This window comes from Rhinichthys klamathensis, unplaced genomic scaffold, assembly GCF_029890125.1.
Source record: "Rhinichthys klamathensis goyatoka isolate OS25496 unplaced genomic scaffold, OSU_Roscu_1.1 h1tg000109l_1, whole genome shotgun sequence".
Lineage (NCBI taxonomy): Eukaryota > Metazoa > Chordata > Actinopteri > Cypriniformes > Leuciscidae > Rhinichthys > Rhinichthys klamathensis.
This window is the reverse complement of record NW_026606647.1, coordinates 3,345,522-3,372,435: the sequence shown is the minus strand read 5'-3', so window position 1 is coordinate 3,372,435 and position 26,914 is coordinate 3,345,522. Positions and strand designations below refer to the sequence as shown.

At 36.3% G+C, this 26,914-nt stretch overlaps 1 protein-coding gene across 1 annotated transcript; it reads left to right on the top strand.

The window, feature by feature from the left end:
• Positions 1-322: 322 nt before the first annotated feature.
• Positions 323-23,040, top strand: LOC130087614 (transmembrane protease serine 9-like). Its single transcript, XM_056254022.1, has 16 exons — positions 323-471; positions 650-670; positions 763-931; positions 1,016-1,284; positions 1,376-1,521; positions 1,720-2,068; positions 2,183-2,193; positions 2,415-2,424; positions 7,712-7,846; positions 8,551-8,571; positions 18,935-19,103; positions 19,208-19,476; positions 19,568-19,713; positions 21,655-21,868; positions 21,950-22,063; positions 22,803-23,040. Exons 1-16 carry the CDS (start codon positions 423-425, stop codon positions 22,805-22,807), a joined length of 2,097 nt encoding a protein of 698 aa, XP_056109997.1. The 5' UTR covers positions 323-422; the 3' UTR covers positions 22,808-23,040.
• The last annotated feature ends 3,874 nt before the right edge of the window (positions 23,041-26,914 follow it).

The window sequence follows — 26,914 nt, the reverse complement described above, 5'->3', positions numbered from 1 at the left end:
GATTAAATATACAGAATGGTGACTCAGAGCCACTGTCGAAAGTCAAGCAGGTTTGGGAAAAATTAGCTTTTGGGCGAGCAAATTATGCACTTTTGGGTGAACTAACCCTTTAAGATTTAACATGAACACCTTACTCCATTTAGACAGATTAACAAAACTCATAATCTCTGAAAACAAAACTTGCATTTAAGATCTTTGTTTAGTGAATTTAGTTCTAGAATACATGTTTAACAGGTCTGCATTGTGAAAACAGGGCAAGGAGCAGAAATGAATAATAAAAACAGATTAGTGCGACATTAGAGTGATTAGATGAGTGATAAGCAGAGACTGAAGAAGTGAATATAAAAAGGGTTTGTGAGAGGCAAAGAGAACCAGATCCACCATCTCCATCCATTCTGCAAGACAAGAGACGGTTTGAGAAGATGTGGAGGTTAACGTGTGTCAGTTTGGCCCTGCTCTTATCTGTTCAAGGTAAGGACTTACACTTAATGTTGAAGGTAGAAACTTTATCAGCACTAACCTTTCTGCAATGCTCCTCTTTCTTGTGAGGTAATTTAATTTAATTAATTTAGTTGGAGGATGTAATATGCAGCTACAGTAACATAAACATTTTTCTCTCAAATGTGTGCTACCATCTCTTCCACCGCAGGTTCACTTTCTCAGTTGAATGGTAAGAGCTTGTCTCATTCTTCAGATGTTATATATATAGTCATTGCACAGAAATGTTCATGTGAATAATCTCTCTCACTTTCTCTCTCATAGTTTGTGGACAAGCTCCTCTAAACACCCGTATTGTGGGTGGTGTGGATGCCTTTGAGGGGTCGTGGCCGTGGCAGGTCAGTCTGCACAGCTCCACCTATGGAGGTCATTTTTGCGGAGGATCCCTCATCAACAATGAATGGGTGCTGACGGCAGCTCACTGTTTACCTGGGTAAAATTCACATCACAACTATTCATCCAAACAGGCTCTGAGAGATCGTTTTTACACTATTGATTCATTTTCGCATTTTTTCAGTGTCAGTGCATCCAGTCTCCGTGTGTACTTGGGAAAGAGGACACAACAGGGAGTCAATACCTATGAAATCAGTAGAAATGTCGTCACAATCATCGTTCACCCCTCCTACGACAGTCAAACCAGCGACAATGACATCGCTCTGCTGCGCCTGTCCTCCACCGTTACCTTTAATGACTATATTAGACCCGTGTGTCTGGCAGCCCAGACCAGCGTCTTCAGTGCCGGCACCAGCAGCTGGATCACAGGATGGGGAAACATTCAATCTGGAGGTACAGATACATACAAACTCATTCGTTCACACATACATCTACTCATAACAACACTAATATATGATTGTGTGTTTGTGTGTACCCTGTTCAGTGAGCCTAGCTGCTCCTGGGACTCTGCAGGAAACTATGGTTCCAGTGGTCGCTAATGGTCAATGTAATACTCTGCTGGGTTCTGGATCTGTTACCAACAACATGATCTGTGCTGGTTTATTGGAGGGAGGCAAAGACACCTGCCAGGTACCACAGTCAACCAGATCATTATTAAGTGTGCAAAACAAAACATGCTGCATGTCTGAAAGTCAATTCTGTTTTTCTAATATATCTTGACACACAAACGTCTATCTGTGCTTCTTTTTTATATATGTGTGTGATTCTTTCTGGCCATGTTTGATGAGAAGTTAGTCCCATAAAGAAAAAAACCCTGTTTTTCTGTAGGGTGACTCTGGAGGTCCAATGGTGAGCAAGCAATGTTTGGTGTGGGTTCAGTCTGGTATCACCAGCTGGGGTTATGGCTGTGCCGATCCCAACGCACCTGGTGTTTACACGCGTGTTTCACAGTATGAGAGTTGGATCTCCACCACCATTGTCCAGAATCTCCCAGGATTTGTCGTCTTCAACCCCTCAAGCACGTGCCAACCTGTTTCTACCACCTTACCTGTTTCTACTACATCTCCTACTTCTACCACCTCAACCGCTTCTACTACCTTAAGAGATGTACCCTCTTCTACTACCTTAAGAACTTCTACTACTTCAGCAACTACCCTAAGACCTCCACCCAATCAGAGTAACTCTCTCTCATACACACTATACACTCCTGTACACATTTATGCATCCTTAACACCACTCACTTCTAATGCTTGTTTAAATGTCTTTTTGTTGTAGCCTCAATTTCTTGTAGAAAGAGATGTGGTGAGAGATTTGACATCCGCAACCGCTGCAACTGCAATCATCACTGCCGCATAAACTGCTGTAGGGATATGCAAAAGCGATGCAGTAAGTCCATATACACAAACAAATACACATGCAACTGTTTATGGTGCTTATAGTTCTGAAATAAAATTCAAATCACTGAATCAGTAAGTTACTCCAGCAATATCACACAATCTCTGTATGTTTTTGTGTCTCTGCAGTGGGTCACTGGTAACTCTTGGTTGGCACAAGCTTCTACGTCTCTCTCTCTCTCTCTCTCTCTCTCTCTCTCTCTCTCTCTCTCTCTCTTTCTCTTTCTCCATATATATATATATGTTTTCAGTTTCTTCATACATTCTATAAGCTGTCCATGTACAGCTTATAGAATAAATATTTCTTCAAATCAGGACAAAAGTACTCAGATTTCTCTATTCAGACTAAAGATTTATTTTAAATCAAATGTGTCAAAAAAACTAAATTTCTAATTCATGTAGCATACAAAATAATATGAAAATATTTGTATTATAAATATATCAGCATTAAGTGATAATATAATTTGAGTCTGTAATCTGTATCTGTATAAGTGACTAAATAAAGACTTTGCATCACATGGCTTGTAAAGTCTTTTGCTGTAATAAATTACACCAACAGGGGACGTTGTTTTACAATTGAAAAGTGTCACTAGGACAGTCACATAGAAAAGAATAAACTGATTAAACACAGTAATCATAAAACTCATGATCAATTACTGATAACTTTTGGTCAGTGGAGGCTGTTTAGATGTTGAGGTACTGCTATGATGAAACACTGGCATGTTCAAACCATTAATGAGTAAAGATGTCATTTTCCATTAACTTTTGTAAAGCTTTGTTTCTAACAAAACAGTGACTTTCCACCACCACCACCAAAAAAAAAAAAAAAACCTAAGATTTTTTTATAGTACTGTAGTTGTATTTCAAAGTATGAAAATTTCAGCAAAACATAATGACCAGCAATGTTGTTGAACAAATTTCTGAAAACAACAAAGATAATGTTAGTTTTAAGTATCCTAGTGTGTTAATGCTAAACACACCCAAAGGTCATTGTGAACTCATGTGAGATTAATAAACACATGTGCAGCATTTTCATTAGAATAACTAAGCTTTTTTATAGATCTTCATTTTTCCATAATCTTTAGTTGTAAATATGCAACTGTGCTTATTTATTTCCTCATTTGTGCTATATTATTGTAAATCAAGTATATGGAGGCATTCTAAAAACAAAATCCCATTTTAATACATCTGTTAGGATGCGTAAGTGACAAACTACAGTAGTCAACATTTGAAGTGGATCAAAACCTTTCATCAAAGTTATACATGAATTACAACAATACCCGTTCTTGTCTTAGGACAACTTTGATTCAATTTTTTGATCCACTTCAAATGTTGACTACTGTATAGAGTAACTACTAGAATCTTATAATAATGTTAAAAATGAATACAATAATGATGTTCAATAAATCATGCTGATGATGTTGTGTAGTGGTAAAAATGTCATCAAACAGTAAAAGCTTACTCACGTAAAGCATTCAATAACGAAACTTGTGGCAATTACAAGGTAACTAGGAACAAGGATATAATAAATCACCACGCAATTCACGTAACATCTCTTGGAAGGGGGAAGTTATTTTAGGAAAGGTAGTTCATGATAAGATTCAGGATGAGGTCATGGTCTATAAGGAAGTAGCAACAAAAAGACAGCTGGCAGTCTTGAATTCATTAGAGGATACACAATTGACTTACTACCATGATATATACAGTTACTCACAAGGTGATAACATTTATTTCTAGAGTGAGCATTAATCCAATCTGACATTAATTCCTAAAGAAGTATTTTTCTACCCTGTGGTTTCTTTACAACAAACACGACGGTAATCCATACAACCTCCCCAGTTGACGAAACCTTCAGAAGTGAAACGATAGGTGTGTGTGTGAGAAAAAAATATTATGAAGTAATTAGTAATTACAGTACTAATGAGTTAATTTATGGACTGATGGACCATATACTAATAAATTACAAAATATTAGTCAAAAGCTGTTTCTAACAATTCAAATAAAAACACATAATGTGACCCAGCACTAACTCAAGTGTTATTTTAGTATCATTGAGATTTAATTATATTTTTTAGTAATATTTTTTTTTTGTCATTTTATTATTTTTATTTCAGTTTTAGTTATTTTAGTAGGCCTACAAGTTAAACTAAATGAAAATGTGAATTTTTTCAAATATATTATTTGAGTCAAAATTGATCTTATTTCAAGTAACAAAAGTTTTTTTTTTTATGGTTTTAGTTTTAGTTTACATAACTTAACTACATTGTGCCATTTAGAGCACTGGCATCCGGATTTGGTAATCAGGAAAAGTACGATGGATTACCTGATCCTGAATAGAAAAACATGGAATTTCCAAATTCGGATCATACTGATCCTGATTAAACTTTATATGAACAACTTGGGCCAAAGCATCAATGAAAGCGTCATTATCATATTTTGCATTCTTTTGATATTCAAATTCCATTGCATATCTCAGTACGTTTCACTTTGAAATGGCTTAAGGCAATTTTTTTACAGTCAGTGGCAGTACCAGTTACTAACAGCTTCAATGTATTTTTGTCATGAAGTTTCTTGAACATCAGAAAGTGACATTTTCATTGTACAGCGAACTCTTTTATCACAAAAGGTCAAGATTTCTCATGATATCACCCTAACAGTGAACCAGCTTCAGAAAAATACAATCCTCCAATAAAATGTTAATCTTGACCCCAACTGAACATTTGCCAAAACACATACACACATAAACATCACTCAACAAATCTCTAACACTTGGCTATGCATATTTACCAGGTATAATTACATTATGTGATGTTACATAAGCACAGTCTTAGGTTTATCTCTCCTTAAACAGTCTATTCTCTTGTTCCTTGTTTCAGCAGCTTTTTCCACATGATGACTTGCTATTTTGAAATTCCTTAGAAATATTCCTGTCATTGTAACTGCTTCCAACATGCGTCATCTCAAATGTACCATATTGACATGAGTTCAGTGCATATGGCTTAGAAGAAAAGTGCTTCTCAACAGGATTTCAGGTCCTTTGTATGGTTGTCAACATCTATTAATATTTTGGACTCACGCTATACTAAAAGACAAACACTTTTGTAAAGACCTGAAAATAACTGAATGTACAGAATTTTAATTACCATTATTTAGTAGGTGTTGTTGCTGATACCGTTCTGTTATTTATATGAACAATAAGCAGTCATTTAGCAGACACTTTTATCCAAAGCAATTTAAAGTTTTCTGAATATAGAAAAATCCCCATGCGGGAACCGGAGCTTCAAGGCAAGAATAGTTATTTTCATTCCCACAAACTAGCTGTCTTCTGATTACCAGCCCTGAGTTTAGCCATTGTCACACCTGCCCTATTTTGTAAATTAATTTTGGTGTCTGTTTAATCCAAGAGACTTTAAGTAAAAACAAAATATACTTTTGCAATGCCACCTTTTTAAAGTCACTGTTGTGAGTGACAGAGTGTTATTAAAATGTTTTATCTGAATAAGTTCTTGATACATTCAATACATTTTGAATGTGATAATAATTTGTTTGTTGAATTGCAATCTGTGTTAAACATTTTAAAAGTAGAGGTTTTAATGAATACTGTATTACTGGTGGTTCAGCATATGGTTGATTCTTTATGTGGTTCAATGTCATTTTGTATTTTTTTTTAATCCATAAAAATGCAATTCAGGGGGTTTACCAAGAATTTTTTTTTTAATAGTAAACTAAGGCTTTTCATTAAAATTTGATATAGAATTAACATGAATACAAACAAAACAAAGAAATACTCCCCATAATAGTCGACAAAGTCATAAAATCCTGTTTTGTTATCCTTGCGCCCTTGAAAAAGTACTTCAATAAAGGATAATCTGATTCACAAACAACAAAGTAATTCTATATTTGCGGTGTCTTATAGGATTCTACTGTCTCCTATATGAAGCCTTTTGATCTCTGATTAATGAGCACATTTTAAGACAATTCGATGTTAGGCTGATAGAAGGCTTATTCTAAGGCCAACTTTCAGGATTCTGTATTCTTTATGTTGCCGGATCTTAAGATATGTGATGTCACAATTATGTTAAGAGGTGAGAGAAATGGAGGGGAACCTGATAGCCAGACTGATCACGTCTGCACAGACACTGGACAAACAAACAAAAATATTAAAGAGATCCAAGACACTGTAAAGCATATAATCTGTTAAAAGTTTGGAAACATTAAATTTTTTTTATGTTTTTGAAAGGAGTCTCTTCTGCTCATTGCTCACCAAGGCTGCATTTATTGAATCAAAAATAGAGTAAAAACAGTAATATTGTGAAATATAATTACATTATAATTAAACATAATAATTAAATAACATAATTAAAAGAACTGGTTTTTAATATTAAAAAAGTAGTTTATTTATCTGAAAAAAAAATGTATTCATGTGGTTGCAAAGCGGAATTTTCAACATCATTACTCCACTCTTCTGTCACATGATCATTCAGAAATCATTCTAATATGTTGATTTGCTGCTTAAGAAACATTTTTTATTATTATGATCAATGCTGAAAGAAAACAGCTGTGCTGCTGAACATTTTTGTAGAAATGGTGATTTTTGCACTACTGAATATAATAGTAGGCCTATTATATGTTAATAATAGCTATAATTTATTAATTCCGCACTTTTTTGTTATACTTAATTCAAAATAAAATATTATTGTTTTAATAATAGCCTATCCATTTCTGATAATCCCAGGTATGGTCACGCAGGGTAGTTCTCGTGGCCACGAGAAATAGCTATAGATGTCGTTCCCACAACATGATGTCGTTACCTCGACAAAATGATCTCTTGGTCATGACATATTATCACATAAACTTTAAATTTAAAGTTAAAATCTAGACTAAATACATCTTAATAGCCAAGCATTTACATAATACATCTCTTAACCTTGTTCTATATCAGATCAAATGCACAAGATTATCTTTGCTTGAAATGTTATGAACAGCAGCTAATTATTTTTCATTTGTTTTTCTGTTTTATCTTGGGATGCCCATCCCGATCAAGGTAACTAGAGTATGTGCGCTTCAGTTCTTCGCTTCTGTCCTCTTATGAAGACTTTCCGAAGACACAAACTCTGAATCAACATGCACCAATGCTAAATTTCTATATATTGTAGCCAGGCTAATCATTATGTTCACAACTTGTTATAATCACTTCAATGAGCTAATTTTTTTGCCTAAAATGTATATGATAGCTAACTGCGTGATTTGTATACATTTCTGAAATATATTACTTGGACACAGATATGGAACACAGACTTGGAAACAATATGAATTGTGAAAAGCGCTATTCAAATAAATGTGAATTGAATTGAAGAGAATGACAAAAAATTGAGGTGGAGCATAGTGGGCATGTGAGTGAGTCATGAAAGGAGTAATTTGAGAAGCACAACTATATAAAAGGGACTGTAAGAGTCACTTTGTACCAAATTACCACCAGCATCCTGCTAAGGAACAGAGTGACTGTGTGAAGATGTGGAGATCAACGTGTGTGACTTTGACCCTGCTCATGTGTGTAAAAGGTAAGGTCTCATGATATATCTGTTAAAGCGACGATAACATAGACATAATACATAGAAAAACTATATATTTAAGTATATATAAAGTAAATATATATTTGTTTTCTTTGCACATAAGAGCAGTCTAAGGCCTATGAAAATACTCATTACCATTAAACTTACAGTTCAGTAAGTGAATCATGTTGATTCATTTGTCTGATTCATTTGACCGGTAACTCATGGATTAGTGAGTTATTTTAAAGCTGGAGTTTGTAACTTTTGGTGCTCTAGCGGTTAATAAACAGAACTGCATGCGTCTTGGGGAAGAACATTGTCACTATTCTTTCATAAGATACTAAGCAAAGTTTGGGATTTCTGAACTGCAGCAATGATCATGAGAGATAATATATAAATTCTCTTTCTGGGTCATATTCTGTTAATAATGCAAGAACAGAAGAAGCCTATAAATGTTTTACATTGTGAGTAACGCCTACTGAAATGTACTCGCAGGACATGCATGGGGCTAATGTCACTTGTTGAATAGTTGTGGAAAAGAAGGCTGTTAATTGTGCTTATTGTGTGTAATTAAACCGGTTTGCCCACAGATGTTTTACCCATGTTCAGTCTCACAAGTTTAATCTATCATTATTAGAGCAAGGATCTCTGACAGGGTCATTATTAAGGGAAAGGTTTAATTGAATTTTTCTCATTTCTTTCTGTCCTTGCAGGTTCACTTTCTCAGCTGAATGGTAAGAGCTTTTCTCTTTCTTCAGATGTTGACATCAAGTCAAATAGTTAATGTAGATATGCTAATGTGAACAATCACTCTCCTCTCTTTCTCTCTCCTAGTTTGTGGACAAGCTCCTCTAAACACCCGTATTGTGGGTGGTGTGAACGCCCCCGATGGGTCATGGCCGTGGCAGGTCAGTCTGCACAGCTCCACCTATGGAGGTCATTTTTGCGGAGGATCCCTCATCAACAATGAATGGGTGCTGACGGCAGCTCACTGTTTACCTGGGTAAAATTCACCCAAACATGCAGTTATTTAGTTTTAATTAGTAAAATGTACTTGGTGTATTGTTTTGTTCTTTTCTCACTTTCATGTTCTCTGACTGTATTCAGTGTGAGCACGTCCAGTCTGCGTGTGTACTTGGGAAGGAGGACACAGCAGGGATCCAATGCCAATGAAGTCATGAGAACTGTGAGAACGAAAATCGTTCACAGCTCTTACAACAGCAACACAAATGACAATGACATCGCTCTTCTGCGCCTGTCCTCCACTGTTACCTTCAATAACTACATTAAACCTGTTTGTCTGGCAGCCCAGACCAGCGTCTTCAGTGCCGGCACCAGCAGCTGGATCACAGGATGGGGAAACATTCAATCTGGAGGTAGAAATCATCCATTAATTCACATATGCATCAACTTATAACATCACTAATTAGTAATTATTATATGTGTGCTTGTGTACGTTCAGTCACCCTACCTGCTCCTGGGACTCTGCAGGAAACTATGGTTCCAGTGGTCGCTAATGATCAATGTAATACTCTGCTGGGTTCTGGAACTGTTACCAACAACATGATCTGTGCAGGTTTAACGCAGGGAGGCAAAGACACCTGCCAGGTACAAAAAAAAAAAAACAGATTATAAATACACATTAAAGCGTGTACAGCTACTGCATAACATATAATGCACTTCAAGACCTGTATATTTCTGGGATTCACATTGCTCAATTAGTGTAAATGCTTGATGTTGAATAGCTCCAGTAGTGTAAATATATAAAGGGCTGTAGTGCTCCTGTGGGGCACAGGTTGTTAACTGTCCTAATAAAAAAGTCCCCAAATAAAAAACATCTCCTTTGTCTTTCTTTTTGTCCCTCTTTGTAGGGTGACTCTGGTGGGCCAATGGTGAGTCAGCAGTGTACAGTGTGGGTTCAGGCTGGTATCACCAGCTGGGGGTATGGCTGTGCCGATCCCAACTCTCCTGGGGTTTACACCCGCGTGTCTCGATATCAGTTTTGGATCACGAACAACATCGGTCAGAACCTGCCGGGATTTGTCACCTTCAACCCCCCAAACTCATGCTCCTCTGCCAGCCTAAGTAAAACTCTCTCTCAGACACACACATATATCCACTCAAAGCATACTTGTTTGATTAATGCTTATTTGTATGTGCAGCCTCAACCTCCTGTAGGGGAAGATGCAACGAGAAGTACAACCCTTCAAATCGCTGCAACTGCAATACTAACTGCACGACAAAATGCTGCAGTGATTATAGACAGCGCTGTGCCGGTAAGCCCGAACACATTCATTTCCATAATACACAAAAAAACACAAACTTCACTTATAAAAGAGTTGTTGTCTTAAAAACAAAATATCAAACCATGTGGCATCAGCAAACTAATGGTGTTAGTCACTTTCCCAGATTACTTTACTTTTTTCCAATTACTTTTAAATGACTGGTCTTGAAGCGATTGTTAATGGACGTATGAAGTCAGTGTTTTTGTCTTCATTTTGAACAGTATATATTGTTTTGTATTATATTCATTTAAAACCTAACAAAAGTTATTTTTGTGAAATGTCTTGCTTTAAAAATGTTTATTTATTTAAAATAAATGCCACTTGCTTTGATTTTTTGATCCGGATATACAGATCCAAATATGTTTTATTACTACTGCACACCATAACATGCATTAAACAAACTTTGCTTGTCGAAAATGTAAAGACCAAAAGTAAATCTTTCTTGCTCCAAACTCACTTTTGTTTTTGTGTCTCTGCAGTGTGAAGTATGTCATAACTCCCTGGATTATTCAAAAACAGGTTTATAAGCACCTCACTTGCACACAAGTCAGGTGCTAAAAGATCTTTATGCCTGTTCTGCCAGAGATTTTACTTCAGCGCTGCTTTGGAAACGTTGCACAGTGCAAACAGTCTGTCACAGATTGGCTTCACTGACTACACTCAGGGGTGTAAATGTATATTGTTTGTGTTCAACATAAGTTTAACAACAGCACGTACCTCACTCCGGTACCTCTCTCTCGTTTGTTTTTCTCTCTTTCCAGTTGTAGCATGTAACCAGCTAGATTAATTGTAGGCACTTGAAACTTTTTTCTTCACTTAGTAGCATATGCACATTTCTAATATAAAAATGTTATATATAATAATGACTTGGAATTTAAAATTGATTGTGATCGCAATACATTTCTGCTGACAAATAAGTGGGTATTACTTTGAATTTAAATTCATATTTATTTCTCTGAATTCTTGAACATGTGTAATTATAATAAGCAATGTATAATGATGTCATTGCTTTATCAGAATCATTAAATACTTCAAAACACAGTTTTAATGATGTTTTATTAACAAAGTTCGGGAGGAACATCCCTCCGCCACCTCACTATTGGCTGGTTCCTATCCCAGCCAGGGATACGGGGGAGTAGCTACTGTGTTCAGACCAAATTTTTAGCTCTGAGCCCTCCACAAGACGGCACGCCCGAGAAACTCTTGCTCGTATATACTCTTGTGTACTGTATGTTAATTTTTCGTGTTTTCTTGTCGTTCATTCGTCATTTTTTTGCTTCGCTTACTCTGGCATTGCATTTGTGCATTTTGGGGGCTGATTATGAAAGGAGGGCTGTGTTTGTTTGGATTGATTTAAAATGTCAACAGTGTTCAACAACGATTTTAAAATTGCATACTGCACCTTTAAAGGGATAGACTACGTTTTCTTTCCGAGTTCATACATAGAAGTAAAACTTGTAAAAAGCATTCACGTCCTCGTAGAACTCATTGGAAGTTGTAAGACTGGAAAAACTGGTTGAAGAGATAGACCTTACCACTGGTCTATGAGACAAAGGACCTTGCTGGAAATTAACATTTGACTTCCCCTGAGACGAAAGTCTCACCTTATCTACATTTCATTCTCTCTCTCAGGGACACCTAAAACTCACATATATGGTTTAATGTGGATGATTATCATTGAGTATTATGTTTAGTATCATTTAAAATGTATCAGTGCGACTGGTACAAATGTCTCATTTCCAAATAAGTAAAACAAAAGGTAATAAGGTTTCTAAGAGTTTAGAGATAACATACACACAAAGGAGGGTGGATGGCTAAACCCTCCTGCTCTCAGAAGGTGTTAACTCAATGCTAATTCCCACTGTTAGCAAATGGTACCATGTAAATCAGGGGTCTCAAACTCAACTTAACTGGGGGCCGCTGGAGGTAGAGTCTGGGTCAGGTTGGGCCGCATAAAGTATTCCACAAAAAAATAGTATTCAAGTATTCCAAAAAAGGAGCACAACTGATCCAATCTTCTCAATATTTATTATTAACGTTTCTTCTGAACTGTTCCTCTGAATTTGAACATTCCTTTCTGTACATGATTGGTTCTTCATGAGCTGTCCTTCTGACAGTTGAAGTTCATTTTTTACAAACTTTCTTTGTCTATAACACATATTTGTGATATTTATATTTGCTTATGTCCTTTTTATTTTCTTTATACAACACATTAATGATATTGAATGTTTTTTGTTTTTTTGGAAGGCACATTTCCTTTTATTATACTTAGAAAAACAATTATTGCTTTTGAAATACAAATATTTGCAGTCATGTCAGCCCGTCTTATTGAGTTCTTTCTACACATGTATAGTGTCTCAAATTACTGACTGCACAAATCAAAGCAAACCTTCTTATCAACCTGTTGGACACATATTACAAGCTCAAAGTGATTATTTTCAGTTTTCACATTGTTTTAGAGCAGAGGTCTCCAACACGTCGCTCGCGAGCTACCAGTAGCTCGTGGCCTGATTGGTGGCACCTCGACAAGGGGCCGTTCACATATCGCGCTCACATATTTTGCGCGCTCAAGTTCGTTATTTCAAATGTAGGCGCGCGGCAAGCGCGCTCATAATTGAAGGGACGCGCTCATTTTTTCCAGGCGCAGTATGTTTGTACTTCGCGGTTGTCTATGACAACTATTGACAACAAACCCACCGTAAGCTGTCACGAGACTATCTATGGTAGACCATAAGGGATAAAAAAATATATATATTTTTTTTTAAACGCGGCACACGCAACGACGGGCCGCACTAACATTAAACTTTAATGTCAAGTAGGGGGCCACAAAATATCACCCTGCGGGCCGCAAATGGCCCGCGGGCCGCGAGTTTGAGACCACTGATGTAAATCAACTTCTGCCCCCAGTAAGTCTGGGAGGGTGATCACAGTAAATTTCCACTGTGAACTCATGTTTACATATGAAATGAGGTCTGGCTATATAATGAAATGCAACTAGAAATCAGGGCTTTTTCTGTACTTCAGATGAGCCCGTGACTGAGAGCGCCGAGTCTCTCAGCTTCATGTATTTCCTAATGTCGGGTTCGTCTTCTCTTTATTCCAGAGCATTTTATGTTTTGTATTGATTATCTTTAACTGATTATGAAATTGGAAAGATAAATTTACCTGACATAATAAATTGTTACATTTGATGATTCTAACTGACTTTGATATTATTTCATTAGAGTTAAAAGGAATTAGTCAAACTTTAGCTTATATTTAATGATGCACAGATATAATTAAAAACCTTTTCATTTATGGAGTCAGATGAAATAACGAGAGAATACATATGAAACATGTATTGCATTTAACCCACAATACTTTGCCACGAGAAAAGACAGTAATACGCAGAAACCTTCACCCGCTGACCGGATGCCTCCATTGGACCGATCGAGCCGGGCTTTACAAAGTCTTGTTTTTGGAATAAAATTTGAGAAACTCGAGACAATTTTTTGGGCAGAGCATAAAACCAGAATGACTAATGTTATAATTCAAGTTTAGTGTCAGTGTCCAGAGAGAGTATATCTTAACAATATAGACAAATCAGTCTGATGCTGAAAAGATGGCGTTCAACAAACCAAATATGGAGGAGCCTTTGTTAGATCTAGAAGGAAAAGGATGAAGGAAGGAGAACTTTTTTTTAGCCTTCTTACTTTACATTGAATAACTGTTACGGAATACACAATATTAAAAAAATTATTTGTTAAAATTATGTTCGTTCAACCAACCAACACTGAGTTAGAGGAACTTCATAATTTGTTAAATAAGTTGCTCCAATTACATGAATAGTAGTCCTGGAACCAATTAAACATCTATTTCAGTTAAAATCCACAGATCTTATCATAGCACATGCTAAACGTAACTTATTTAGCTCATAAATTTAATGAAGTAGGATATTACATTTGTCAGTGGCATTAACACAGCCATTGCTGCAGGGTCAATGTAGTGTTTACCTTCATGTAACTCTTCAGCACAATGATTGATAACCACAAAAATTTCGACCCTAACCCTAACATTTCTATTTTCAAGTTACTACAAATTATACAACTTTTTTAAATTAAAGTGTAAGCAGCAAACTACATATTAGACATACCAGGCAGACGATGAGCTATACCCTGAAACTGATTTGCATACAAGGCCATGTCAAAAATTGTTCGTTTCCAGCTTTTGTTTTCGTTCCTTGAACCTATTCAGAGCCCTGATTTCAACACAAACTGACTCAGTTATCTTGTGTAAGTCTTTTATGAGTAACAATGGTTGCCATCTGACAATAAGTTACCATTCGTAATCATTCACTACAGCCCATTGTCTGTGTCTGAAAATAAAGGGCATTATTGTCATGGCTTTTTTAAGTAGTATGTTTTTTTCTTTATGTATGTGTTAGTAAAAATAAAGCAAGGAAAGAAAGACTAAAAGAAAAAAGACAGAAAGAATGTGTTGTCATGATGTCTTAAGATATTTTCCTTTGCCATTTCACATTTTTGCTTTTTCTTCTGAATTACACTTGTTGGGCCACTTTGAAAATCTTTTGAAAAATTACGAATTATCAAATGAGCAGAAAGCTATCAAGCTCTGTGACTTCTCAAACAATGACCTAATGGATGTTTGCTGTTGCGTATCTGCACAATCATACCTTAACAATGCCTACAACAAGTGCAGATGTGAAAAATGTTCTCAGTGAACAGTGGCTAATTTGCTTGTCATCTTTGGCATAAAAGAATGATAAGAATGAAACAGAGTGACAGAAAATGGAGGAGGAGCATTATGAGAAAAGAAGTGGGCAGGTGAGTGAGTGACAAGAAGAGAAATTTGAGAAACAACTATATAAAAGTGACTGTAGAGTCACTTTGTACCAAATTACCACCAGCATCCTGCTAAGGAACAGAGTGACTGTGTGAAGATGTGGAGATCAACGTGTGTGACTTTGACTCTGCTCATGTGTGTAAAAGGTAAGATCTCGAGATATATTAAAGTGAGGATAACTGTTAACAAAGACATAATAGGCCGACATATAAAAAGTGAATATATTTTGATAATATTCTTTGTTGCACCGCACATAAGAGCAGTCTAAGGGCTATGAAAATAATGATTCATTAACAATTCTATAGATTTTTACTTTTGATATTTAACCATTTGAAGTGTGCGATCGCACTGGTGTGATTAGAACGTTCAGTGCGTCACGTTATCAACTGTTCTGTGTTTTTAACCATATAATGTTTATTTTATGTTTCTGACATTTAAATACAGATAGGCCTAAGTTCTAGCAAAAAACGTGTATAGTTTGTTAAATATTGGCTGATGACTGTAGAAGCGGCAATAATCCTTTCAAATGAATTTAATGAGTACTTGTTTTATTGATATCCGATTTTAAACATTGCGTAGTAAAGTTTACTCTAATGTTAGATAGGCTATTGAATAGTGTCCCAAAGTTCTCATTATAAAGTTTAAATATAAATAATAATAATTTTTATTTGAGGTTATAGTTTTTCTGCATTGAAATAGTTTTGCTTTCAGTAGAACCCTCCCTACCTAAGTGGTGCCACTTCAAAATAAGTGCGTGACTTACTCATTAACATGAAATTTGTGAGTGAATGTATTTCTCTAGCCTGGCTCCACCATCCTACGAACTTCCGCAAAATGTTCATTTTCCTTCAGTACTACCTGGGATTGTGTGGTGTATTCTTTGGTTTTCTCCGGTCAATTTTCTACCGGTCCAATCAGCGAACAGAGGGAGTGGCTGAGAACGACGACGTTGATGTTGTGCGCTAGTTTGAGTCGTCATACGTCACGACCAAACGTACTGAATACCTTGACCCTGAAAGGCAAAAAAAAAAAAAACATTCTACAAAGATTTGATTAAGATTCAATTACTAAACTAAGAACAATGTATCTAACACTACCAATACCTCCCAAAGTGAAAGAAACACACTTCAAAGTACTGAAAAACATTTATCCCTCTAAAGAATTACTGACTTCGCTTTGGTATAGATAACACATGTACATTCTGTGAAAATGATGTCGAAACTACGGACCATGTGTTTTTCTCATGTAATATTTTGGTGTGATATACATAAATGGGTTAAGCAACAGGTGTCTTCATTCCCAACCTTTATCTATAGTGACGACATAACATTTGGATTGATATTGCAAAGGAAGGGTGATGAGCTCTAGCCTGTACTAATACAATTGTATGTCTAGCAAAATTTTTCATTCACAAATGTACAAATGTAGAATTGTGAAATCATGTCCCAAATTATTTTATTTTTTTAATGAATTTAAACTGTATATAAAATCCTTAAAAACTCAGAAAGATCCTAAAGCACAAAAAAAAGTATGATACCCTAAAACACTTCCCAACTAGCTGAACAAAGACTGAATGTTATAATTTCTTATCCGTTTATTTATTATGTTCTTTTTTCCTTTTATAAATCATCCTTATTTTTGTTACTAAGACTATTTCCTGTTTGTATTAAGAGCTGCTCCCTCTGGCTATATTTTCTCTGTATCCTATTCTGAAGAAACGGATTTTATGCAGCCATGTTTGTCTGTAAATCTTGATATTTTCAATAAAGAAAAGAAAAAAGTCACGACCAAACGTTAGCGATTATGGCAGATCCAATAGTTTTAAACTTCAAAGCAGTAGGCTACCCGCCTACAAGGAAGTTAACGCTTGTCAAAAGTCAATGGAGCGAGGCCAGACTCTCTGTACAAATGAAATGTACGAGAGTCTGGTGGGACCAGGCTAGTATTTTCTCTGCTCTAGTCTAAACTTTAAAATGTGCAGTCAAATCGTTGGACCCTGCATTAGGCTACCTGACACATTTATGAATCTTATTTAAACATTACATGGGTGATTCTATGGAATTCTCTTGGATTTCAAAAAGTTAAAGTCCCCCTGTAGTCAATAATTGTATACTTTAAAACTCATCTTTGATCACCAAAATGACTTTGTGGTGGTGGTAAATTAAACGCGATATGCGGTGACGTCAAAATCGCGTTGCATTGACTCATTGAGTTATAGGCCTATGGAGCTGCCTGAAGTGTAAAATTCGAGGGGTCGATATACAGACAAATTAGGCAACATCGTTACACTACCTTGGTAACAGAATTTGACGGTAACAGAATTGACCATTTTAAACTTTTTAGCCAAAAACTCCACTTCCTAGCATAAATGCTATGAGCACATGGCACTAATGAAATCATGATTAAAAGACTTTTAAACAATTAACCCACTATAGTGACTCTGTTTTCCCCTTGATAGTGTGGTAACAATTTTGACGTTTAACAAAAAAACTCTTGGTGCAAGATTAAAAACTTTGTAGATTAAAATATTTTCTCAGGAAGAGGAAGAGCACATGCACATACCTTTCAGTGCTTCAGACCTTATCAGTGAGGTAAAGTGACCATTTTCTGTCTAACATATTTGTGGGAGATAATTCCACCAATTTATAAAGGCAAAGTATAGCGTAGCAGAATTGATGCAAGATGTATCACACATTTTTATAAGATAAGTTATTTTTAAACAATTCAATGTTGTAGAATTAGGAAAATGACTATATAGGGCTTTTATTAATAAAATAAATGAAATATTACCTAAAGAAAAGTAAAATAAAATATTTTGATTACGATACATGATGGAAAAAATACACTGATGTGATAACAACAAGAAATCATATTGTTCATAAAGAAAATATATTGTTATGGCCTGTAATCTTGTGATCCATGATAATGAATAACAAAATATTAAAATAATTTAAAAAATAAACATTTGAAAAAAGCAGGAAAGAATAATGACTGCACCATATAGGCCTACCTGCAATCGTAGAATCACCCACATGACAAAAATGTGTGAAATATATCACGAACATAACAAAACAACTTGAATTTCTCTGTTTGTAAGGACAGTCTTGCATGTAGGCGAAGGGTAGCTTGCTAACGGCCTCGTGAAGACATCTAACGTTAGTTGTTCACTTTCGTTTGGAACCTGAAATCTTTTGATGAAATCTGAGAGGGTTCTGTGCTTTCTGCCCCTCCATTAGCAAAGTCAAGGTCCAGAAACTAATGGTAGTTTAACCTCAATTTTATGTAGCGACGCGATTTGTTTGCGCAAAAAAATAAAATAATTATTTTTTACCGCTTTATTTACAAAGTTATATTGTCCTAAGACGCATGCGGTGCTCCCCCTACTGGGTTGCGTGTAAACAAAGACATTTCACGCTTGCCTTTGACTGAAATAAAAAAAAATCGCACTGTATCCAGGTTCACAGTGACTATTTTTTACATAAGATTCAAAGTAAAAAGGTTTGTGAGATAATCTGTTTAAATTATCTTTCTGGGCAACATTATTTTAATAATCCAAAAAAATATTTCTTTCTTTTGTTACTTTTACAGAAACCTATAAATGTTTTACATTGTGAGCCACACCTACCATGCACATGGAATGTACTTGCAGGATGTCTCTTTTTGAATAGGGAAAGAAGGCTGTTAATTGTGCTTATTGTATAAAACCGGTTTGCCCACAGATGTTTTCCGCATGTTCAGTCTCAAAAGTTTAATCTACCATTATCAGAGCAAGGATCTCTGGCAGTGTCATTATTAAGGAAAACATCAAAATTAATTATTCTAATGTACACGTTATTTCTGTCCTTGCAGGTTCACTTTCTCAGCTGAATGGTAAGAGCTTCTCTCTTTCTTCAGATGTTAACATCAAGTCAAATAGTTAATGTAGATATGCTAATGTGAACAATCTCTCTCCTCTCTTTCTCTCTCATAGTTTGTGGACAAGCCCCTCTAAACACCCGTATTGTGGGTGGTGTGAACGCCCCCGATGGGTCGTGGCCGTGGCAGGTCAGTCTGCACAGCTCCACCTATGGAGGTCATTTTTGCGGAGGATCCCTCATCAACAATGAATGGGTGCTGACGGCAGCTCACTGTTTACCTGGGTAAAATTCACATCAAAACACGTTTTTAATTTATTTATTTTTATTGGTAGAAGCCACTTGGTTGTTTTGTTCTTCTCACTTTCATGTACTCTGACTGTATCTAGCGTGACTATATCCAGTCTGCGTGTGTACTTGGGAAGGAGGACACAGCAGGGATCCAATGCCAATGAAGTCATGAGAACTGTGAGAACGAAAGTCGTTCACAGCTCTTACAACAGCAACACAAATGACAATGACATCGCTCTTCTGCGCCTGTCCTCCACTGTTACCTTCAATAACTACATTAAACCTGTTTGTCTGGCAGCCCAGACCAGCGTCTTCAGTGCCGGCACCAGCAGCTGGATCACAGGATGGGGAAACGTTCAATCTGGAGGTAGAAAACACACACAAACTCATAAATTCACATTTGCATCAATTTATAACATCTTTTATTTATAATTATATGTGTGTTTGTGTACGTTCAGTGAGCCTACCTGCTCCTGGGACTCTGCAGGAAACTATGGTTCCAGTCGTGGACAACACTCGATGTAATACTCTGCTGGGTTCTGGATCTGTTACCAACAACATGATCTGTGCTGGTTTAACGCAGGGAGGCAAAGACACCTGCCAGGTACAACAAACCCCAACCAGATTATTACTACAAATAACCTAAGCTTGTACAGCTACCGTATAACACTCAAGATAGCACTTTAAAACCTACTGTATATTTCTGGAATTCACATTGCTCATTTAGTGTAAATGCTTGTTGTTGAATAGCTCCAGTAGTGTAAATATACATGAAACACAAGGGCTAGTGCTCCTGTGGGGCACAGGTTGGAGTGCGGACCCGGACTGCCCTTTTCCTGTTGCATGTAACCAAAGCCCGTCTACGGAAAGCCTGGCCACTCCCTATTAAGTACCGACTTTTTGGTTGTAGTTCCACCAGAGTTCCACTGGGGGCAATAGTCCGAGTGCAAAATGAATGGGAGTCTATGGGGCTAAACGGCTAAATTGGTCTTTTTCACCCGATTGTCATTGAGAAATTTTAGATTTGAATGTAGGTTTTGCAAGTCCAACATGGGTTATAGATCGAAAGTTGAATGAACGAGTACTTATGTCCTTTCGATTTCTTACAGGTTGAGTTGTTGTTGCCCATAACACGCTAGCATTCTGCTAATGGACGCTGATTGGTCAGTGAAGGACTGATTACGACTAGAGATACCGCTTGATGGCATCGTGGCATCCGAAGCGGGACCACACATGTATTTACCTGTGTCAGTTGTGTAGTAGATGCCTCGAGAGAAAAGAAAGTGCAGAACGCAAAAGCATAGACATAATAACGTTGCTGCGATAGTTTTCTTATTGTGGAAAAAGCATTTTCTGTGATTGACCCGATTTTAGCAATAACAAAGATAACTGATGGATCCTTTATCTATGGTAATACGATATGGTACAACTACAGTGCAGTGCAAATAGTAAATATAAGATAAAGTGAGAAGTAATAGTAAATAGTTTAGTCAATAAAATAAACAAACAAACAGTACAGCAAATAAAATAGTAATGAAAAGGCTATATAAAATATAGGCTATATAAAATAAAATGACACAACCCTGTCTATTTTTCAGTTTTATTGATCAGTAAGAGACATTATAACAGTATAAGTAGCCTAAAAGGTATAAGAAGAGTTATACAAGACAATAAATAAAGTAAACGATTCAGACACAGCAGGATACAACGTTAAAATAGCCACAATATAAAGTTATGAAACTTCACTTTGCCGTCAGCCAAAACGATTTGCCAGGGAACAAGATTAATGAGACCAAAGATCGCCCGTTAGATATACACAAGACGGATTATATGTCACGTTTAACCACAAACGTCAGAAGCACCGAGGAAAGGCTGTTCCAGGCGGGGTGCAGAGCGCTTAGACCCCGGTAAAGGCTTGGATATCACAACTCCGAAAACGTCAGATCAAATTTTTAAATAAGCGCTATCTTTATAAATAAACCACAGATTTGAGCTTTCAACAACTACATTGTGGACTGAAAAACTATTAAAACTACATTTCGTGACACAATAACAGTAGTATTTTTAAATTTCGCGGCTTCTCTCGTCTGTCTATGCGCGAAAGCACCAGTGAATGAAGGATTGCCGTAAAGCAGGTCTCTCTCTGGTCGTACGATGTGTATGACGTCATTGACATTTTAAAAGACTTTTTAAAGCAAATAAGTGACTCTAAAAAATCTAACACCCAGCAATGTGTAATTTCTTTGCATCTTCTTTCGAATACAACATTCGAATTACTAGACAAAAAATTATATCCTGAGAAAAGTGGATTTTTAGGGGTATTGCTCCATAGACCTCCATTCATTCTGCACTCCGCCTGTGAGCGCCCTCATATGGACCCAGAGTGGAACTGCAACAGTTCAGAACCCGGAAGTTTAATGTGAGTGGGAGTTCTCCCCATATTAGACTTTCTCTGATGTAACTGTCCCATCTTGATAAAATAGCCCCCCTCACCCTCACAAACCCCCCCCATCTCCTTTGTCTTTCTTTTTGTCCCTCTCTGTAGGGTGACTCTGGTGGGCCAATGGTGAGTCAGCAGTGTACAGTGTGGGTTCAGGCTGGTATCACCAGCTGGGGGTATGGCTGTGCCGATCCCAACTCTCCTGGGGTTTACACCCGCGTGTCTCGATATCAGTCTTGGATCACGAACAACATCGCTCAGAACCTGCCGGGATTTGTCACCTTCAACCCCCCAAACTCATGCTCCTCTGCCAGCCTAAGTAAAACTCTCTCTCAGACACCTACACACATATATCCACTCAAAGCATAGTTGTTTGATTAATGCTTGTTTGTATGTGCAGCCTCAACCTCCTGTAGGGGAAGATGCAACGAGAAGTACAACCCTTCAAATCGCTGCAACTGCAATACTAACTGCACGACAAAATGCTGCAGTGATTATAGACAGCGCTGTGCCGGTAAGCCCGAACACATTCATTTCCATAATACACAAAAAAACTCAAACTTCACTTATAAAAGAGTTGTTGTCTTAAAAGCAAAATATCAAACCACGTGGCATCTGCAAACTAATGGTGCTAGTCACTTTCCCAGATTACTTTACTTTTTTGCAATTACTTTTAATTGACTGGTCTTGAAGTGAATCTTGTTAATGGAAGTATGTATGAAGTCAGTGTTTTTGTCTTCATTTTGAAAAGTATATCTATTGTTTTGTATTCATTTCACAAGTTCACCAGCCTATTCAGCCTTAAAGGTTAAAAGTAAACTAACTTGGCTTGCTGTCCTTGGATGAGGCTCGAGCTCTGAGTAAAAAAAAAAACCTATAACGGAATTGTGCATAGGAGGAGAGAGAAAAATATAGGGGGAAAAGGAGGGCTGCCTAAAGAATTTGTCAATGGGATGACACGGTGTCTGCTGCTTATATGGCTGTTTTAGGCTCCTCCCGAACCTACGTTTGGAACCTCATTTTCAACCTGAAATTCTTGAAATGTCTTGCTTTAAAAAAAAGTATTTAAAATAAATGCCACTTGCTTTGATATGTTTTATTATTGTATTATTACCAATTTTTTTGGTGGGCTATGTTTTATTACTGTACACCATAACATGCATTAAACAGTCTACAATTTGCTTGTCCAAAAAGTAAAAACCAAAAGTAAATCTTTCTTGCTCCAACTCACTTTTGTTTTTGTGTCTCTGCAGTGTGAAGTATGTCATAATTCCCTGGATTATTCAAAAACAGGTTTATAAGCAACTCACTTGCACACAAGTCAGGTGCTAAAAGATCTTTATCTGCCTGTTCTGCCAGAGATTTTACTTCAGCGCTGCTTTGGAAACGTTGCACAGTGCAAACAGTCTGTCACAGATTGGCTTCACTGACTACACTCAGGGGTGTAAATGTATATTGTTTATGTTCAACATAAGTTTAACAACAGCACCTCACTCCGTTAGTCTATTTGTACCTCTCTGTCTTTTGTTTTTCTCTCTTTCAAGTTGTAGCATGTAACCAGCTAGATTAATTGTAGACACTTTAAACTTTTTTTCTTCATTTAATTAGCTTTTTTTTATGTACATTTCTTATATAAAAATGTTATATATAACAATGAAATGCAATTTAAAATTGATCTCTTCATTTGTGATCACAGTATGTTTCTGCTGAACAATTAGTGGGAATTTCTTTTGAGTTTCAATGAATATTTACGTCACTAAATTCTTGAACATATAGTTTTTATAATAAGCAATAATGATATCATGGATTTGTAATCATAAGAATCATTAAATACTTCTAAACACTGTCTGTCTTTTAATGCTGTAATAAATCTCAGCATCTCAGCAATGTGAGCACAGTAGTGATGTTACATTTGACTGAAGCTTCAAAGCGCGTATCGAGTACACAGCGCAATTTCTCATGAAGCTCCGTGCCGGAACTCGTATTGTTTTCAGAGAAACACTCGATCAACGAAAAACGAAGCCTCGCCTTCTTTCCAGTCACGTGAATGCTTCACTTTGCGTGTCGGACTCGGAATCATAGACTGTAAAAAAAGAGGGTCGGAATGTTTGAACCCAGACCACTACTCTACAGGTTTTTGTAAGTTTAAGTCCATGTACTACGGTGGCCGAGAGAGCTCAACGCGCTGCAACTGAAGAAAACACATGCAAATACAAAAAAACACATGCAAATAAAATAAAACGCATGCAAATAGAAAAAAACGCGTGCAAATAAAAAAAAACACCCGCAAATTAAGAAAACATCTTCATCAGTTTCACAACACACGTGTGCTCCAAATACTCACAACACCACCAAATACAAACGCGCTGCAAAAGCTCACAACACAAATACAGAAAACGCGCTGCAAATAACACAGAGCACAACGGAAATGTTTCCAGAGGAACCAAATAAGTGACGAACCCGGCTGGGACGTGCGTGCTGGCAGTGGCATAGATATCCATAAATCTATGCGTGCTGGTGCTTACAGCTTAAAATTATACTTTATTTATTTATTTTTGCAAAACATACAGAGATTACATTTTTTTTATGACATACAACTTGTATACAATGTACAAAATGTATTAACAATGTGTTCAATGTCATCAGAATACAAATGAGAAAAGAATGAGCTGGAAACTAAAATAAATAAATAAAAAAGATAAAGAAGAAAATCATGAAGGAAAGATATTTATCTATACATCAGTTACACTGTACAAATTGTTTCATGTTATTACATTTTCATAAAGAAAAGTTTCGTAAGAAATGTTAGGTAATGTAGGGTCCAAAATTTTAAAGTTGAGACACACAGATATAACGCATATTTTAAAAGCTTTTTTGTAAACTAAAAATAAAAATGTATTTGCATCCGTTATGTTGACAGCATTATATTTCTGTGGTAAGAACAGCTCTTCAGCTGATGGACGCTGTGCTGCGTTGTCATGGGAACATCCCAGGTGAAAATAATAAGGAAATTAATTTCAATTTCAATTTTATTAATGGATAGCCCCTTGAGATGCAACATCTCATTTTCAAGAGTGTCCATACATATAGACATAAAACTATATGTATGGACGCATAGATTTATGGATATCTATTCCAGCACGTCCCCTGAGCACGTCCCAGCCGGGTTCGTCACTTATTTGGTTCCTCTGGAAAAATTTCCGTTGTGCTCTGTGTTATTTGCAGCGCGTTTTCTGTATTTGTGTTGTGAGCTTTTGCAGCACGTTTGTATTTGGTGGTGTTGTGAGTATTTGGAGCACACGTGTGTTGTGAAACTGATGAAGATGTTTTCTTAATTTGCGGGTGTTTTTTTTTATTTGCACGCGTTTTTTTCTATTTGCATGCGTTTTATTTTATTTGCATGTGTTTTTTTGTATTTGCATGTGTTTTTTTGTATTTGCATGTGTTTTCTTCAGTTGCAGCGCGTTGAGCTCTCTCGGCCACCGTAAACTATTAAAAATATATATATAAATACGCCTATGTTACATGATCATATATTTTGACACATAAACAGCATAGAAACCATAAAATAATAAGACAAAGATTTACTTGCATCAAGCAACTCTGTTTGTATTTTTATAATTAGTAGGCCATTAATATAATCGTTACATTTATTGTATTGCCACACTTTAATATTTGAATTATATTATCAGAAAACTGAACACTCAGCTGCGCACTCAGCTGCTCATAAACATGGCTGCTATATATTTGACCTGCCACATGCCAAGCTGTCTATGGCCACATGATGGCGCTGTTTTCGACACTCTAGATGCTTCGAATCTTTTTCTGAAACACTCAGGGGAAAGCCTCAGTACTTCATGAGGCTTAAGCTAACGTTATTGTGATTAAAACTCACGTTAAGATCATTTTGAACCGTAAAGACTATGCAATAATCAAACCATCAAAATGAACACATGGTTGTTATCATAAAATCTAGAATAGAAAAGTCAAAACATACCGAAAATAAGTCAGCCGTGTAAAAGCGACATCCCAAACCGACCGTCTCTGCCACAACTGAAGAAGCGGGATCTTGTAGTAGTCAACAACAACAACAACAACAACAACAAAAAAAAAAAAAACGCGCGCGGATTCAAACGGACTTTGCTTTTCAGATTAAAATTGACTTTGGGTGAATGTGGTGTGACTATAAAACATTAAATAGTATTTGCAAATATATGATACAATTTACTCTTTCTTCTCAGTTAAATTATTACATAAATATCTTAAGTAAAATTTACACAATTTATTATAGTTCCAACTTAATCTTGATTTTACAATGTATAAATTACATGAATTAATGTAATAGATTTTACCATACCACAAAGTCATTATTTTCAGTGGTAGGCCTACTCTTGGTTTTATAAGGTTACTTTTTCATCCAGCATCAGTGTGTCTGATAGCTCTTCTCCTTCTGCTATACATAACTAAAGCTGCTTCCATTGAGTGCATGAAGTCTCCAACATTCTACACTTTTTTTGGGAGGGGTTAAATAAGTTCATTATCCGGGTATTTAAAGTGCACTTTCTTGTTGGAATTTTTAGTGTGAATACTCTAATCACAAAAGGGCATAGAATAGTTAATTTAATTAATTAACACATTTTTCTTACTATTTTGGGATTCACAGACTTTGTTGGAAGTTGGAAAAAATTAAAAAGTTGGAAATGAAAACCAGTCCTCATCCTCTCTTCCTCTCTATCCCCTTCATCCACTCAAAACAACCAATCAAGACATCGACAACACCATTCTTAAAGATGTGCACATGGCAGCTTCAGAGGTCAAATGTCAGCGGATGAAACTATTCTGTAAATACATGTAATCATGTCTGTCTGTTTTGTCTGAGTGGAAATATGGATGATGATCAGTCAAAGTGCACTAATGACTCAATTGACTTAAATAAATTAGTTTAATCTTGTATAACATAAAAAAAAGGTTGAAAATTGCTTAACTTGTTTTGATAAGCTAAAGCAATGTAAAACATGTTGTCACAACTTATTGATCATATCATTTTTACAGTAAATATGCAAGAAAATTACAATCTTGAAGTGTCATAAATATTTAGTATTCCAAAATCATGCTAAAGTGTATCTGTCTGTCTGTCTAGCTTGCTTTCTGAACCTGGCATTGTACAAATATTGTTGGCTCTATGACGAATTGCTTTTGTTTCTCAGTTGTCAGAGGTGGACAGTAGTACTTAAGTACACTTTTGGAGTATCTGTACTTTACTTGAGTATTATTTTTTTCTGGCAACTTTTTACTTTAACTTCACCACATTTGAAAGAAAAATATTGTACTTTTTACTCCACTACATATCTGTCAAGGTCCTTGA